Here is an 18,307-nt window from a genome sequence, read left to right as displayed (position 1 = left end):
AACAACAGTGCGAAGGATGCATTCTTTGTGAAAAGCTAGCTGAGGAATCGATCGATAATAGAAATGATGGAATGCCCAGAAGTTAGGGTCCTACCCTGCCAAAGAATAAAATTTAACGTTCACTCTAGGAAATTAAAGTTTTCTTTCATGTAGACTGTTGATCTTCATCAGTTCTGGTATTCTTGTGTGCCTCTCAGTTGTAGTTTGGTGCATTATTAAGTCCACGTCGATACCGCCCCTTTCTACTCATTTTGTTTAATATTCCATGTAATGGTTAGTCATAAATTCGCCAAGCCTGACAGGTTTACGAAATAAAACAATGCCTCGTTAATGAGCAAAAAATTTGACGTATTGTGATGCCAGAATTCCAGTTGTCAATGCTTGTTATTCAGCATTTATATTTCTTTATTGTGAAAAAGGTCTGCATTCTGGGATGTTGAAGGCAGGTAATAGAGGAGGAAAATGGAAGGCTCAATCGGGCGAGCCGAGTTATCGTATTGACTAGACTAATTTGTCTAGTCAATACGATAGGAAACCATGGCAACTGACAATAAAGTAAGGACAGTAACGAGCTGTGATAAGACTTTGAGCAATGAATTTACTTCCCCTGTGCCACAAGGTAAAATATAAATAAGAACATCGTCGCACATTTCTCTTCGTATAAGTTTTTATGAAAAGCGATCCTTGAAACGTACTGAAGGCGCGGCTTAATTACGCATTCGTCGTATGAGACTATTTTTTGCTAATGGCCAAATGTTTGAGATGCGGTCAGGAGTGAAAATGGAATATGGAGGTTTAGGTTAATTGCAGTCGTTTTATATATTTCCGGCGAACGATCAGTTCAGTTGTATGGACTTGAGAAGTTGGTGCATTTGAAATAAATGAGTTTAATAATTGAGGCAAAATTTTAACTTTGAATTAATGGATATGACTAGAATTAGGATTTCATGTAGAACGTATGTTATGATAATGTGAAATGTTGCCACAATTTCATGAAATCGTTATTTGCATATTTTGTGGTGCACAAGCCATTGGATTTCGCGGCAATAAAGTTTTTATAATTCTTTAATGTCACTTCTGAGTAGTCTGATGGACAATTTTCTCAAGTAAGCATTGCTAAATGCTTAATTATTTGGTTTTTGCAATTGTAATCTTGAGAGGTTATTGACTATTGTTGTTGAAGTTAAGAATTTGATGATATGTAATGCTCTGAATGTTATAATTTAAAAACTTTACGCCATATTTGAACCTCGTATGCAGTAAATATGCGATGTGAGTGTTTGCAATGCGTTTAGAATTTACCAACTCTGGTACTCGTCTATTAAATAAATAGGGTTCTATATGTTGCTTGCCACTGGATCTCTTAGGATTCGTTTCGGTGAAGTCAGATTTGTAGTCCCATACTGAATAGACTTATGTAAGTTTTTGCTAAATTCTGATTTTATCCCGAAAGTTGTGACATAAGATGTTTTATCCACGCACAGATTTGAGTAATCAATTGAATTTTTATTAATTTAGCTCGTTTGATTTCTCAAACAAAGTAATCAAGTTCTGCAATATCTGGAGCTTGGCACAAGATTCACATACCAACCAAAAACATTTCCCTGACTAATCAACAACCTTCAATACGGTTTACCGCTCTATCTAAAGATGTTTAGGTAATATGCAGAGAAATATGCTACAGTCCTGGAAAAATTTGGTTAATGTTTACCTGTGTAAATGTTTTACTTCAATGTTCGAGTTTCTTAAGCAAGGAAAATTCAATTTAAAAAATTGGCTGTTTGATTGTTTCATTTGATTGACATTATGTTACACTGTTAGAAAGGCAGTAGTCTGGTTACATGTGATGTGCTCTTCATAATATGGAATCCAAAAGAGAAATTCAGAAAACATTTGTCCAAAAAAATGGAAATGTTTTTTTTTGGACCCAGTTGATAGGTATATTACATTTTTCGTTTTACAATTTTAAAATATATTCAACCTTTGAAATAATTTAAGCCTAAAATTAAAAGATTCTATAGTTATCATTATTCCATTGGGTTTAAAAAATGTACCTAATATTTTTATTTACTATTATGCTTCTCCTAATAGTCAGTTGATGTGTAGAAATTGACCAATTTTACATGTATGCATAATGCTACTAAGTAAATGTTGATTTTCAAAAATTAAATAATGATGGTAATTGGGTGAAAATATAATTATAAATATTTATAAATAAATATGTATTAGTGATGAGTACATTGTCACTACGATGTATTTTGTCATAATTGTTCATTAAGAGTTGCCTACCACATGCTTGAAACGTCAAAATTTGTTGTATTTTATTCTTATATCATGAGATTATAGTGAAAAATTATTGTGAAAATCAAGACTATCTTTATAACGCAATCAAAGTAATATAGGGTACTCACTCTTATCCATTTCTTTCAATTTCAAGTCATGTAAAATTATTTGCAAAACATTCTACTTAAGACTGAAATTTTGTAGCGAAATAACTTTGTAATTTACTTCTGAGTTGCAGTCCGATTTTTAACACTTTCTATCATGATGTAATCTTAAGGAACACATTTTGAACAAATATTAATTATTTTATGTGAATTAGAAATCTGATCTAAACACATCCTTTTATGAATAATGATTTCTTACAGATTAATCGCATAACTTATACCCTTGGCGTAGGTGTAATGTTAATGTTAAAAATTAGTTTAAAATCATTTTGATGCTATTTACAGTAAATGATTAATAATCTTGGCTTTTATTATCTGGAAATCAATAGGTTTCCATGATATTACAACTGTTAAAGTGCTTTTGTAAACATATACGCATGGTAGATGGTAAAACCAAAGCTTGAATATCATATTTAAAATTTTCACATTATGGCTTTAGAATAATTCAAAATAAATTTTTAAGAATGCGTGCCTGTATAAGAAAGAGACTGTGTTGTAGCTTTTACTGATAAGGCATGCTCAATGTATCTTCATTATAGTTAAGAATATGGCTCCTCTGAGAATTGCATAATATTCCTTTTTAAACTAAAACATTATATCGACTGCCCTTATTCATGGAAATATGTAAATTTGTATGTTCTTTCCAGACCACAGAAAATATTTATCTATTCAATGCAACATTCCTATTGCATCTTATCCCATCAATAAATATTCTCATTATTAGTTCTACAGAAGATGTGAATAAAATTATAGCTGTTTAAGAAGAGTAGTCCCCCTCAATTGATGTTGGCCCAAATTGAAGTTCAAAGCCTTTATAAGATTTAGTGTTTTCCTGATGTGAAATTGCAGTGAAGTTTTCGTGGGTTTTTCACCAGATCAGGATGTATGCTGGAGACATTATGTATGACTAACTCTGGAATTGTTCTCTGGGTGTTGATACTTGGTTATCATTTTTGCCATTTTCATATATCTTCTGCCTGGACTCGGGCCACTCCTGATAGGATTTTGTTCACGTTCTCTCTTTTTCTTCATGCTGCCTTTATTTTCTGAAGCCCAGGCCTCCAAGCTTGGCTGATGGCATATATTGTATCTCGGTTGAAGTATTTTCCCTCTAGATGGATTTCTTGTATGCCTCCTTGGTCAGACTCCTTGTAGCTATTTGCTCTGCTAATAAGTTGAATGTTTTGAAAGAGAAACCAATGGGCCTGAGTGAGGACTTCCTCGGCAATGGCTGATTTTTAGCAGTGATCTCTATGTTAGATTCCATTCTCAGTGGCTGAACCTCGGGCATCCTTGAACACAAAATGATGATAGTAAAGAATTATTCTTAAATAGAAGAGCTGCTCTTGTCATGTGAGATCAAGGCAACACATCTTCGAGTGGAAGATGTTTGATCATGCAGAATGGCAGGGGAAAGATTTGGCAGCATTGGGAAATATGATCCTATTGACATCATCAATTTTGTATGAGGTTATGTATCAAAGTGCAGCTGTAGGTATTGCAGGGAATTCTTAGGGAGGTGAAGCAATTGGTGCATATAATTGTTACCCTGCGTAAGGGAGGTGCTATGCTGCACTGATAACAGATCATACTTTTGATGTTAGATAGTCCCTCCTTGCTCTTTAGTGATAGTTAAGGCATTCACAGACATTGGATGCTGAGGAAAATCTACTGCTGCAGCGACTAATTATGTACATTGTCGGGGGCTATTTTGATTTGAAACAACGAGAGAATCTCTTGAGACACTGCCATGGCACATTGTAGTAGGCACCAAACAGTGCCTCCTGTGTAAAGAAGAGAATATTTTCAGTAGAAGATGTGGGAATTCTTTAGAATAGACTACTACTTTATGATCAGCTGAAAGTTGGCTGATTCAGATTGACTAGATTTTATATGGTTCCAATTTTCATCAATGAGTAACAAAAAGTCAAAAAAAGTCTTGTTATGTTGAAGATTGCCATAGAGTTAAATTGCAGTAATCAAACAGTTCTTACTTTTCCACTAACATTTATGGACATTGGCATGTGGACAGTGGTGCCAATGTATTAATATATACTTACCTAATTGAAAAATATATTAGCAATTGGAGAGCTCGGCTTTTAATGTGCTTATCACTTGCAATTATTATGTGGATTGTAGTTTTGTGACTTCACAACACATCATGTTACATTAGTTTGTCATGGAGGCTCAAGGGTATTGTATCAAATTCAATAGTGATAGACTTGGGCCAGGACAAGTTTGTTTATGGAGAGGCCAAGGTCAGTAAATATTATGGTTTCTTGGACAAGAAAGATAGTGTATGCCTTTGTTTGTGAATTAGAGTAAGAGGATGGAGGAATTACAGATAGCATCTTGGCTCTTTCTGTTAATAAAGATAGCTAAATAATGCCTGGTCTACATTCCACTTCACCCTAATGATATAGTCAATCTGGTACTGCATCTGCGATTGCATTATTTGATCTATTAGCTTATGTGCAGATCAGAACATTGCATTCTAGTTATATTTCACAGTATTAAAATACAGGGTGGTCATTTCAATGGCAGTAAATGCAGACATGCACTAGAAGAAGGTTATGCTACACAGATTTGGAGTATTAAAGTATGGTACAATGTTGAAGCTCTGGAAAAATTTATTGATGGTAAAAATATGTTGAAAAAGCACATTTAAAAAGGCAAGCTGGCAGTGTTATTTAAATATGTTTACTTTCAGGAGATTCAGAATTTGTTGAAGAACATGGTTAAAACTCACTTGGTACTGAATGTGAAAAATTAAGTGCTCTCATTCTCCTTGATGGAGATTTGTAAGTGAATGTATTGCTGATACTATAATAAGGTTTCTTTATGGATATATATTAATTGGTAATTGAAATAACCTTTTGCTGGAAAATTAAATCACTAAGAACGGTTGATTTTTGATTTATAATTGTAATGACTGACTATTGATCAAATCTCTCTGAAAGGAGCTGAAAGTTGCTGACCTACATGTTAAGGTATGCCATGTTCCATAAGTTTCATGCAAATGGGACACAAGGGTGAGATGGATGCATAGGGTCCAGTATATAAAATATTATTGTTTTATATGTGAAGATACTTTATCACTAATGCTTAGAACATACGCCATATCTATCCTGATTCCCTTGGGATTGGGTGGTAGCATAATTATGTAGGTTAAAGAATACAATTTAAAATAGAGGGTGTTTAGAAGAGAAGAAATTTGGTAAAAAGTTGAGGGCCCATTCAATTCTAATGAAAATTGATGAAGACCTACATGTCTGCCATGGTAGACATAGTAATATTAATAATGCATTTATTTGCCTGGAGGTTTGTTGCAAGTTCATACATACACAAATATAGGACAAGTCAGATATAGTATTCACAATTTTTAGTGTACACCCAAAAAATTCCCAGTGTTAGGAAGAGGTGTAAGGCAGGGTTACCCATTTTCACCGTTGCTGTTCAACCTGTATGTGGAGGAAATGATTAAAAAGGCATGGGAAGAACTGGGAGTAGGAATGAAAGGGGGCAGGGAATTCGTAAAATCAGTTAGGTTTGCTAATGACCAAGCTTTAGTTTATCAGTCACCCAAGGGGTTGCAAGCATTGCTGAGTGAATTAGAAATTCAATGCGACAGGTATGGGATGAAAATCAATATTAATAAAACAAAGGTTATGTGATTTTCTAGAAAGAAAAAGGCTAAGCTTAACATTAAAATAGGAGGGCAAAAACTAGAGCAGGTAGAACAGTTTACGTATCTCGGTAGTGTTTTGGACCAACACGGTCAAAGTAGTAGGGACGTAAGGCAAAGAATTGCGATAGGCAAAGAGGCTTTCACAAGGAGGAGGGAGTTAATGACGGGGACGTTGAGCAAGGATGTTAAGAAAAGACTCGTAAAAACTTTAATTTGGAGCGTAGCTATGTACGGCGCGGAAACATGGTCATTGAAGCAGGAGGATAGACGTAGACTGGAGGCCTTTGAAATGTGGGTGTGGAGAAGAATGGAGAAGGTGAAATGGACAGAGAAGAAAACAAATGAGGAAGTACTTGGTATGGTGGGCGAAGAGAGGGGTTTGTTGGGAGAAATCCTTTGGAGGTAGGAAAAGTGGATGAAGGGGTACTGACCGGCAGCAGGATGTGGAAGACTGTAATTGAGTGGAAAATGTTAGGCAAACGAGGAAAGGGAAGGAACAGGTTAGGGAGGTTGTATAATAATAATAATTGATTAATAGATAGACTAATAGGCTGCATAAAGAGATTTAAAATAACTTCATTTGTTTAATTAAGTGATAAAAAATGAAAATCAAGGTTTTAGAATAAGTTTGGTACTAGACCAAATTAGTTAACAATTCCAACTTTAATTGTCATGGTTATATGATATTTATGTATGACATTTAATTCGGCTACCAGAAGTAATCTAATTGACTTTTTAAATGCTGGTAGAATGTCACAAAGTTATCCATCTGATGTTCTCACATTTGGAAAAATGTGAACTGCTTCATTTAAAACAATATGTGCTGTCTATGTCTTAAACGATGTCTGTCACAAAGTACTATTACTCTTGCATAATGCTCCTTTTTTGTCACTTAAGGCTACTTAGCACTTGTCAAGATATGCTTCTCACAATAGATACTTTTTGGAACATATATTACAATTAGTGTTTATTTTTGTACAAATATTTGCATTTAGCATTCCTGTAAGATCAAGTGCTATGGTTGGATGTTGAATGGTACTAGTTGTTATAACAAAAGCAAAAATTTTTTAATATCATTATTGAATATTAATCTTGATTTTGAGTCTGGTGATTCCAAATTAATATTGTGTGTGGGACAGTGGCATGCATATAGTTTAAGAGGACGCCTCGATAGCTTAAGTGGCTAAGGCACTCGACCGGATATTGAGGGATCTGGGTTCGAATCCTAGTCAAGGCGAATGATTTTTACACTCTGAAATAGTTGCATTGAGGTCTATTGTTTGAATAATTAATTTATTTTGATTTTTGTGAGTATTCTGATCAAAATTTCAACTTCAAGCACTTACAAGCAATGCCATATCGTGCAACCCTATGGGCATGCATACAAAAACTATTTTTCTAAATTATGGAGCTAGAATGAATGGCATTATGGAAACAGGTTAAATCCCATTTTTTAAAAATCAATGATTCTAACTCATAACATTTGTTCATTTAGTTATTTTACTTATTACAGTACTGATTAAATGCTTTTAAATGCCAATTTCTTTTTTTTGTACGCCTAACTATTAATAGATTTGCAATGGATAAACATCGGAGGAAGGTTCCACAGAAACCAAGTTTTCCAGAGAATAAATTTTCTCCTGATGTAGATTCTGTGCCGTCAGATTTATTCACTCCACCAAAGCATTTAACCCTGTGCAAAAAGCCAAAGCTAAGACATCAATTTCGACCTGGTGAGCCAGTTTTGAATAATAAATTGGATGGAAAGGTAAATGTTTAATATTACTTTTTGCTGAATTCATAGTGGGGTATCCTATATCCTTTGTTAGTGTGCATGTAGAAGTTACAGATGATAATATATTATTCTAAAGGATAAACTGCCATATGCCAAAAAATAGACTATGAAAGTGCTAAGTGAATATTTCAATGATTTCCTTAAATGCAAGAGTGAGTTGGCAATACAAATTACCTCAGTTTTCAGGGCACATATAAAATGTTATTACAACCACAAGAATAAATTGCCATTGACAAAATTGTCCTGGCATAAAATGGCTTTCATAATGTCGACCTATAAATTAGCGTTTAAGTTGATCCAACTTAGCCTTAACTTATCCTGAAGGAAATTTTCCATGATAACTGAAATCAGCATTTATTTCTCCAGTTCCTAAAAAACCTCATAATTGGATTCAAATGATACTGTTATTTGCATTCTCAAAAATATATGATAGACTATTTTATGAGTGGATCATGAACTTTCTTGACTCTTATAAACTTGACTCTAATAAAATTGAATATGGCTCAACATAGATTCAGGTAAGCTGGGTCAACATTACCAGCTTGAATCTTTAAACAGCTTTTACCAAATGTTAAATGACAGTATGATCCCATTGCATGTGTTCTGTGATCTATCCAAGGCTTTTGACAGCATTGAGAATGAAGTAATTCTCTTTTAACTAAAAAAATATTGGTATTAATGGTAACTCCTTACACTGGATCATCTATTTCTTTATTAATTGGAGCAACACAGTCAATTGTGCTGAAATTAATGAGAATATCCTTGCCCAAGACAAATCTGCATCACTTGTGATACAACATGACCCTCAGGGTTCAATTATTTGTCCCTTATTACTCATTATTTATATTTATGATCTCCCTGACTACATTTCCACTAGCAAGCCCATACTCTATGCAGATGACACTGTGGCAGTGGGGACCAAGTGATCTAGATAGATAACCAAAATGTACTAATGGAAATGAAAAACTTGTTCCATTGGTGTACTGCTAATTTTAAAGCATGAAAAAGACATTCTTTCACACACACACACACCAAGAAATTTCCTCCCATCTCCACCCCCCTAATAAAATAAATGATAATAATATAACACATTTTCATACTAATCAATCCCTAGTCCTATTCTTAAATGAAAACCTTGCCTAACCAACACTTTATCATGAAGAAACTGGCTCCTGAAATTTTCATTCTACTCAAACATTTTCTTCATTGTCACACAAATTAGTCTACTTTGCCAAAATTAACTCTCGCTGAAAAAACCATTCTATTCATCATCTTTTAGGTGAATGATAATTACTCCTCAAAAGAACTCTCAACAGAAGAAAGCTGTAAAGTTTATCTGCAGAGCGCCACTACAGACCTACAGCATACCTTACTTTAAACCCTTGGGGATACTCCCGTACTCTGCCCATGCATTTTCAATTGTGCCTGATTTGTAAGAAAATATTCCCACTCATTTTCCAAAAATTCCAATGATCACCATTATTTTACTTGAAGGAAAAATGACTCCCACATCATCATAAGTATTTCAATCCTAAGATTGATTTATGGCATCTCTACATTCTTCTTTATTCATTGTTAATTCCCTTATTCTCAGTTAGCTTCTCTGTTTTATGCCTGTCTTAATTTTGCCAATGTACTTGTATCTTGATCTTCCTCACAGAATCACCCCTTCAATATTCCTTTCCATTATGTTTCTAACTAATTCTTTGTGTATCAAGGTATATTCAACCCATCTTTCTTCTCTACCATAGAGTTCTCCATGTGGTTCTTTCCACTGCTGCTTTTATATATACTTCCTCATTCCTCAATTTGTCTGTCCAATTAATCTTCAGCATTTCTCTTCCCAGCGCAATATTTTTAACTTTTTACACTTTTCCATTTCTCTGTGTGTCTGATCTTTAAAGTGCCATACTCTCTGTTCTACCTGATCTGTTCATTCTATCTTCAGCATCCATATCTCATACCTGGTTTAGAAGGCCCTCCCTTTTCCTTTGGCCTGCCTTTCTAGTGGTTCAAAATTTTGATTCATAGATTGTCAAACTCCTAATAAGCACTTTTATTTTGCACGCCTTTGTCTAGTTATTGTCTTATTTGATCTTTTGCCTGTTTATGGTGAATGCACTCTTACCTGAGGCAATTTTTCCCTTTTTAACCTTAAAGATTTGGTTCATTCAAATTTCTCTCCTCTTGCAGTCTTAATTTCTCTCTTCCTCCTCCCTCTTCCCCAGGCTAGGATTTTATTTTTAATTTGGGTATTATATCCTTGAAATAACCTGGCTCATTTTATCATGGTTTTAATTTTATGTCATTTGTGAATTGGAGCATTTTACTTTTTCCCTAATCGATTACCTTCATATGCTTCATTTACATACTTCCTTTTGTAAGATTTTGTTGAATAATTTTCGAATGGTTACTTTTTGTATTCTATGATTTATTTTTGCTTCTGCTTTCTTCCATCTTTACTTTGCATTGCAGTAACTTGGTTGTTGCATATATTGATTTTGTCACATGTGTCAGAGAATTTGAACACCCTGTTCATTTCAACATTGCCAAAGGCTTTGTAGTATATCTTGTCATCCTCGTCCAATTTTCTTACATTTTTCATATATATTTTTAAATACATGCAAAAAAATGAACTAAGTTGGAAAAAGTTTTAAGATAATTAAAAAAAAACATACTTACTCCTGCTTTGTATGATTCCTATTCGTTCAAATTACACTTCCAGGGGTCCTAGATACTGCTTGCTGTTGCACTCCTTTCATTTGATGTGTTTATCAGGATATTTTTATTTGCATCTCTGATATAATGACTAATTTCTTTAACTTAAGATAATCTTGAGTAGCTTGTATGTTATTTTGGTATTACCAGTCTTGAGCAATTACGTTATTGGTAGCAATAGAAGAGATTCAGATGTAGTTCTCGGGCTGGACTGCGTGAGAGACATTTTTGGCTCAACGTTTCTCTCCCGTTGCAGGGAGCGTCTTCAGGAGTGAAGTAATTTTATGCTAGCTGATCCGCCGGTATTTATACCTGGTTCTCAGTCCTTTCTGAAGACGCTCCCTGCAACGGGAGAGAAACGTTGAGCCAAAAATGTCTCTCACGCAGTCCAGCCCGAGAACTAACTCTGCATCTCTCAACAGCTGCGAAAGCCTACGATCTAAGAAGAGATTATTATATTATAATTAAAAACAACCATCATATCTCTTTTGAAAGTGTTCTTTTCATATTGTCATCCCACGTCATGTTAATTTTCCGGGGTGGTGTTCTGGAAAACTACCTTTTACTCTTCCATGTCCACAGGCATTCCTTGCATTAGCATTATATTTCAATGTGTCCTAATATAGCCAACATTTTAAAATATGCTACAAATGAAAATTTTTGCATCTTTCTACAGAAGAAACTTTCACCATTTGCTCTCTTAAGGAAGGAAAGAGAAAGTTATCGCAAGAAATTAGTCAAAATAATTTTGCAGGGTGATACAAAGTGTGATGTGCATGAGTTGGACTTATACAAAGCAGGAGTAAGTATGATTTTGAATATTTGTGAAAATTTCTTCCAAATGGTTCATGTGTCTACATTTATTACCAAATACCAAATGAATTTTTCTAGGATGGAAGTGATCAGCAAATTCCAAATGAAGAAGAACGTCTTCTTCTTCGCTATTATTATTATATCCATCATGGAATTGATACAATACATGTAGCACCAATAGAAATTTCATGGCTTAAGAATATATGTGGACTGGTACCATTGCACCTGAAGACTCGCTGGATAACTCTAATGGATGAATTGACTGATGAAATTCGAGAGGATTTTCTTATTGCTATAAAGAAAGCTGTTGTAGATTTTGTTTTACAGGACCCAGCAAAGGGTATTCCAAATCTGAAGGTATGATAATATTACTCGCATGTGGGAATTTCCAAAAAGCTATCATTTTTCTTAACCATAAAGAAATTTTATTCCATACGTTTCTATGAATGAAACATGATTAAACAGTATGGGAACTCTAAAAAATAGGCTATTTATTTGTCAATAAGCATTGTTTTTTAAATCACAATTTGTGTGCATCCTCATTTTTATTAAAAATGAGTGCTTAAAATGAATGTAGCTCCTGTGTGGGAAAATAATCATGGTAGCATTTATTTTCAGTTACAAAATTAGTAACTTCAATTATTTATTTTAATGTCATGAGTTTCTCCTGGCTATGATAAACAGAAGCTTTCTGCTCAGTTTCAAATGTACCAATAAGTGCCTATGTATAGTGAAGACTTTGTACTTCTTCCAGCAGTTTACTTCAAAAAGGTTATTTTACAACATATGAAATATTGTCATGGGTTATTTAAAATGACTTACACGATGGAAAGTTGTGGAATAAGAATAAAACCTTATTGACTGTAATAAACTCACCCCACTTATTCCATGTACACTATTATGTCTGTATTGAAAAGATATACAGGTGAACAAAAATATTTAAATTAATATTTGAACTCTCTAAAATGAGAATAATTTAAATGATAAAAGTAAAGAATGATATTAAATCTTAGAAAATAGCTGATGAATTAAGCTTCAGAGTTTAAGGAATGTCTTTAGGTGGAAAAATGGCTAAAAGTTCTTCAATATAACATCAACAAATATATGGATTTCTCTTCAAGTGAGACAATTGATAACAGGGGTCTTATTTATTTGTGACTTATCATGTCATTATGAGGCAAATGGGAATGTACATTTCTTAAAATTGAGGTAATTTCTATTCTTACAACTTTTAATTTCACATGGCTAACCCAATTGAGCAGTTAAGTTCAAGTAAAAATGGAATGATATGGTTTATAGAGTGTGAAATTAAAAAGTTGGTACCAAACACCCGAAGCTTTTTCCACTTTCCTCTTCCCACATGATAAGAGGCTAATCGGATCGGAGTACCCGACCAACCAAGAAAACACAAAAATTTTGGAAAAAAATTTATTTATTTTTCCATATAATCTCCTTTCAGCTCTATACACTTTTCCCAGCGATGTTCAACAAGTTTGATACCCTTTTTATAATAAGAACTCTCTTGCTCCTCAAAATAGCCATTAACTGCTGACATCACTTCTTCACATCTGGAAAGTGTCTGAACACCGAGCCGTTTTTTCAAGTTTGCGAACAGAAAATAACCCAAGGGGCTTAAATCTGGCAAGTAAGGGTGCATGAGGTAGCAAGTGAAACTTTAATTCATGAATTTTGGCCATTGCATTAATGGATTTGAGAGCTGGTGCATTGTCTTGGTGAAACAACACTTTCTTCTTACCTAAATGCAGCCACTTTTGCTTGATTTCTTCACTCAAAACGTTGTAATGGGTTTGCGTAATACTCACCATTGATAGTTTTTCATTTTTCAAGAGAGTCAATGAAAATTATCCCACGTGCATCCCAAAAAACCAACGCCATGACCTTGCCTGCAGATGAAACAGTCTTTGCCTTTGTTAGAGCTGGTTCTCCCTTTTGAATCCATTGTTTTGATTGTTCTTTTGTCTCGGGTGTGAAGGAATGGGCCCATGTTTAATTCATGGTTATGAAATGGTGCAAAAATTCTGCTTTGTTGCTGTGAAACTTTCCTAAACACTCAATTGAAGCATCTTCATGACCCTGGTTTTGCTCAAGTGTGAGCAAACCTGGCATCCATCTTGCACACAGCTTTCTCCAAGCTGTCCAAATTTTTTTAGTTAATATGCGATGTACCACACTTTTTGAAATGCCTACTATGTCTGCTAGCTCGCACACTTTCAGTCGACAATCATCCAGTATCACTTTGTGGATTTTCTTCACTGTTTCTAGAGTCATCACCTCATATGGTCAACCAATGCGTTGCTTGTCTTGACAGCTCATACTCTGCTATCGCTTAAACACTGCTATCCAATATTTAACTGTTGTAAACGAAGGAGCAGACTCACCCAGAGTAGAATCCAGTTCAGCATTTATATTGGTTAGGCTGAGGCCTTTAAAATAAAAGTGTTGTATCACATAACGATGACCAATCAAACCATGGCAGCCATCAAGAGCGAACGTGAAAACGTTCATTGTTGATGGCTGCCAAAGAGTTAATAAACAACGTGGTGTCTTCAAACTTGAAACATATGCTTTATAGATGGCATACTTTGTAATGCAGTGATATTTTTCAGGCAACTACCACCATCTCTAGGTTAGGTTGGGTATTTCTGGACCTTCTCATGTAATTCCCCAACCCTTTCATGAATGCCACTTTGTTACCCAGTGAATGACCTTGATTTCAATATGTTACACATCATTCTCCTCCGTAGGGAGAGAGTGGGGTGAACATTTTTCCCTGTCCCCCCCACCCACTTCCTCCCTACTCCTAAGGAATGGTGTGAAAGGAGGATGAAAATTCACGAGAAAACTGGGGTGAGAATGTTGGTGGAAACCCAGGTGCAAGACCTTTGCTGAAATCTGGGTTTGGGGTATTTAAAAAAATTAAGGAACATTAAATTTCGAAAAGTATTCATAGCCATGTGCATTTTGTCAAAATCCAAGAGGTTAAAGACGATGTTTAAACACAAAACATGTTTGACTCACGATTAGACAAATTCAAAGTAACTGCAGGAAATGCCACTTTTGATGGAGGCATCCACTCTGGTCATAGGATATGATTTTTGCCTCAAAAGTTCTCCCATTTATATGTTAATCAGGGGATAGCTCCACTAATTTTCCTTTTGCAGCATTTCCCATAGTTTTTTCAACTTGTATTCAGTTATTTAAATATTCAGTATATGCACTCTGGTATAAATTTTTTATGCATTCATATGCTAAAAAAAGGCTTATAGCATTGTTTGATCATTTGTCACTGATGCATATATTTGTTAATTTTGCTTTTTGCTTACTGTGATTGTGGTTTTTGACTGGTGAATGCTATGTATTTGTAAATTGATTCAATACCTATCCAATTTACATCCTACTTAACTATTGTACTGCAACCATTCCTCTTAACAAGAGGAATAGGGAATTACTTCATGCATTATAATGATTGTACCACATTTTTCAAGGAAGTGAAACCTCTCAAAGATGGAATCTGCTGCATTATGCAGAAACCTGTCAAAGCCAGAAATAATAGTATCTCAATTTATGTTGGTCACCTTTTTCTCCAGTAAGCCACTTTGTAAGACCTGAAAGACACAGGGATAAAGTGCTTATAACAATGCCAATATCTTCCCCTTGGCAAATATTTTTTTCACTTCATAGACTCGGATTTTTAAAGAAAAATCTTTTGAATATCAATGGAGTTAATTTTTTTGCATTTTTATTAGCTTGAAAAAGTCCATTCCATTGTAATGAACTATCTGAGATGGAGAACTTCATTATACCATGAATTCTACCTGGTCCCTTTGATTCTACTTTAAGCAGGTTTCATTGTATGTATATTTCATGGCTTTTTTTCTTAGCTAAGAAAATTCTTGGATAATTGGAATAAACTTTGAACAGGTTTTTGATTCCGAGCATAGAAGAGAGGTTACAGAAATGTTTAAACGTTGGAGACCAACATTTCTTTGTAGAAGAGCTCAAATAGAGAAATCCCTCAACATAGCTCATCCTTGTATAGCTCAGATTTTGAGCATTTGGCATCAGTATTTCAGGTATTCCTTCTATTCTAATTTTTGTACTAATATAAATATAAAAAATATATAATGGTATTAAAATGAATGTGTTTATTATGATAAATATTTAATCAAATGCCACAGACTGCTGGAAAAATTATAACTGTCAAATTTAAAAAAAAACCTTGTAATCATGGCTAGCCTCTAATGCTTTGTCCTCAGTGAATGATATTCTTATTCATAGGAAAACAGATATGATTTTCTGATGTGTTTTATGTCTTACGTGCTGTTTTGTGTTTTACACCCGATGCACTTATGTATTAAATATCTGATGTGATGATGTGTCATATGTTCAATATTTTCTGTTTGACAAGGTCAATTTTATGCCTACCTATTGACCAATAAAATAATAATTATCATTATTTTGTTGGGGTATACATTGTATGAATATTTGAACGCATTGATGATGTGAATGCTGACAAGTTAACTTACATTTTTTTTGTTTTTGCCCTGACATTGAAAGTCATGTATTTGTTTTAAAGTCTGTAATTGATCACCATTTTTGTTCATGGTCCGGATGAATTTGGAACTATCAATTTTTAAGCTCAGTTCTTTTGCGTCATTGGTAAGGAGAACATTTGAGAGATAAATATTCATGTTTTCATTGAAAACAATGAGATGTTTGATGATCAATAGGTTATGTTCTTGAACATGTAGGTAAATGCAAATCATACACAGAAAACTTGGCAATATACTGATACATTGGAAAAGATTTTCAAGAGACATCTAAGCTGTAGTTAATGGGAAAAAATAAATGTAGCATGTTGCAGCCTGCAGTTAACAATAGTATAATACTTTGTGCATACGTGATCAGATGTACCTTTATGTTTTTAAATGTACAAAAATTTTCAAAGTAGTACATTAAGTATACATGTTGAACTAATCACCAACAAAAAATTCATGCTAAAATTTCAAAGCCAATTTATTGATAAATAAAAATACTGCTTTAGAATAATTGGTTGATTATTATCATAAGTATGTATCTGAAAATGTTCCCAAGTTATCACTGTTGGAAATTGATATTCAGAAAAAACATGTTACTGTAGTTTTTTCTGTGGAATGAAAATGTAGTTCCTCATTATCATCATTAATCATTGTTAGTTTTACTCACTCTTGGGCAGGTCTGTCCATGTTCTGTTCCTCTGTTCATCCAAGTTTCAATCAGGCTCCTTATATCCATCTATTTTTGTTCAGTCTTGATGCAATCTATCATAGTGATCCTTTTTACTTCCTCTCCATCTTCCTTCACCCTTTGATTTCTCTTGTTAGTAAACAATCCCATCTCCTGCAGTGCCAAATGCATTCATCTTGGGGGATCGGGATGGTGTGGTAGCTAACATACTGGCTTCCCACAAGAGGGCCTGGGTTCAAATCCTTGAGACAACAAATATTTTTCAGTGGTATCCCGATCCCTACTTGAGGTGATTTGTGGAGAGCACTTTGAGTGAGTATGACATCCGTTGGATGGGGAGTTAAACCGCAGACCCCTCAGTACCTGTCAACAAGAGTAGGCTAATGCTGACACCAGGTTTCTCTCCACCCTTCATTTCCTATCTATCCCTAATAGCAAAAATCATCTTAGCTGTTGGTCACTTCCAATAAAAACTAACTAAAAAATACTACTGAATTCATCTTCCTTTTGTTGGGACTTGAAAAAATTGGAGTGAATTGATGGAAAATACTCAGTTTAGGAAATGAGAATGCTAAAATTTATTGGATTTTGAATGAAAAGCACCTCAATGATGGGGAAACAAAACAAGAGAATTCAAAATCAAGGCTTCACACTCTATATAACCATACAAATTATCCTTATACCATTTCCACGTATCGTATAATTATGCTGTGGTAAAACGAGTCATGCTCAGTAATAAAAGCTAAACTTATAATACCATTGTCATTTGAAATAATTAGGGAGAGGATAAGACCATCCAATTTTTGGGAAAACATGTGTTCCCCTAATTTATTTGTGGTAATTATGGCTTGGTTGCTTATGGCTTCCAATTGCTGGGTCCTTCTCCACTTGACAGCAGATCATCAGGTGAGTCTGGGCCGGTAAGGGTTAGAGCAAGTATTTGTTTTTATGGTATGATCACCCCAGGCTCCAAATTTAATTAATGTGCATGATAAACCATATAATTCAACTGTAATTGATTAGTAACAGTTGTGACATATCAGTACATAAAAACTGATTCAATGATTTCCTTTTATGTATAGCCAAGTTCGATTTGTTGATGTGAAGCAATTCCAAAATCACCCAGGGCCAATAGAATTGGCTCTTTTCTCTCAGATGGCTGAATCTCATATTCTGGCAACAGTGCAGTTCTTAAAAGGGCACTGGTTTCCAACTATTCAGTCTATATTCATTCAGGTAACATATGATTTAAATTAATATTTTTCAAACATCGATTGGTATCTGCAAGTTTTGTAGTTTGAAGAAAATTCAGCCCACAAACTTTCCATTACCCAAAATAAAGTAGAAATGCAGTCCAAGTATGCATATTTCCAATGGTGCAAATGATGCATCTTGTTGGTCACCTCCTCTAACAAGTACTACTACTTAAACCACTCATTAAGTATCTCATTCATTTACTCCGCCTTCTTTCTCCTCATTCTGGGATACTTATTTTCATTCCAATGCTTCAAAATATCACTACTGCTGCTTATTATATTATTTATTTTGTATCCCTTTATATTTAATTTCCAGCCAATTTCTTTGCCAAAATTTCCTCCA

The 18,307-nt window shown here is 34.4% G+C and overlaps 1 protein-coding gene across 1 annotated transcript; it reads left to right on the top strand.

Annotated features, from left to right (window-relative positions):
- Positions 1–7,714: 7,714 nt before the first annotated feature.
- On the top strand, positions 7,715–15,906 carry LOC139696702 (dynein axonemal heavy chain 7-like). The gene is made up of 5 exons (XM_071595541.1): positions 7,715–7,868; positions 8,443–8,573; positions 11,325–11,428; positions 11,548–11,818; positions 15,404–15,906. Exons 1-5 carry the CDS (start codon positions 7,715–7,717, stop codon positions 15,605–15,607), a joined length of 864 nt encoding a protein of 287 aa, XP_071451642.1. The 3' UTR covers positions 15,608–15,906.
- Positions 15,907–18,307: the final 2,401 nt, after the last annotated feature.

Source organism: Hetaerina americana, unplaced genomic scaffold, assembly GCF_022747635.1.
Source record: "Hetaerina americana unplaced genomic scaffold, ioHetAmer1.1.p SCAF_1, whole genome shotgun sequence".
NCBI lineage: Eukaryota > Metazoa > Arthropoda > Insecta > Odonata > Calopterygidae > Hetaerina > Hetaerina americana.
The sequence above is the reverse complement of the archived record's forward strand: the minus strand, read 5'-3'. Positions and strand labels throughout refer to the sequence as shown.

Coding starts and splice junctions, on each gene's coding strand:
- LOC139696702 (XM_071595541.1), top strand. CDS start 7,715: ATGGATAAACATCGGAGGAAGGTTCCACAGAAACCAAGTTTTCCAGAG. Junction 11,429..11,547: donor ACAAAGTGTGATGTGCATGA/GTTGGACTTATA, acceptor CTAGGATGGAAG/TGATCAGCAAATTCCAAATG. Junction 11,819..15,403: donor AGGGTATTCCAAATCTGAAG/GTATGATAATAT, acceptor AACTTTGAACAG/GTTTTTGATTCCGAGCATAG.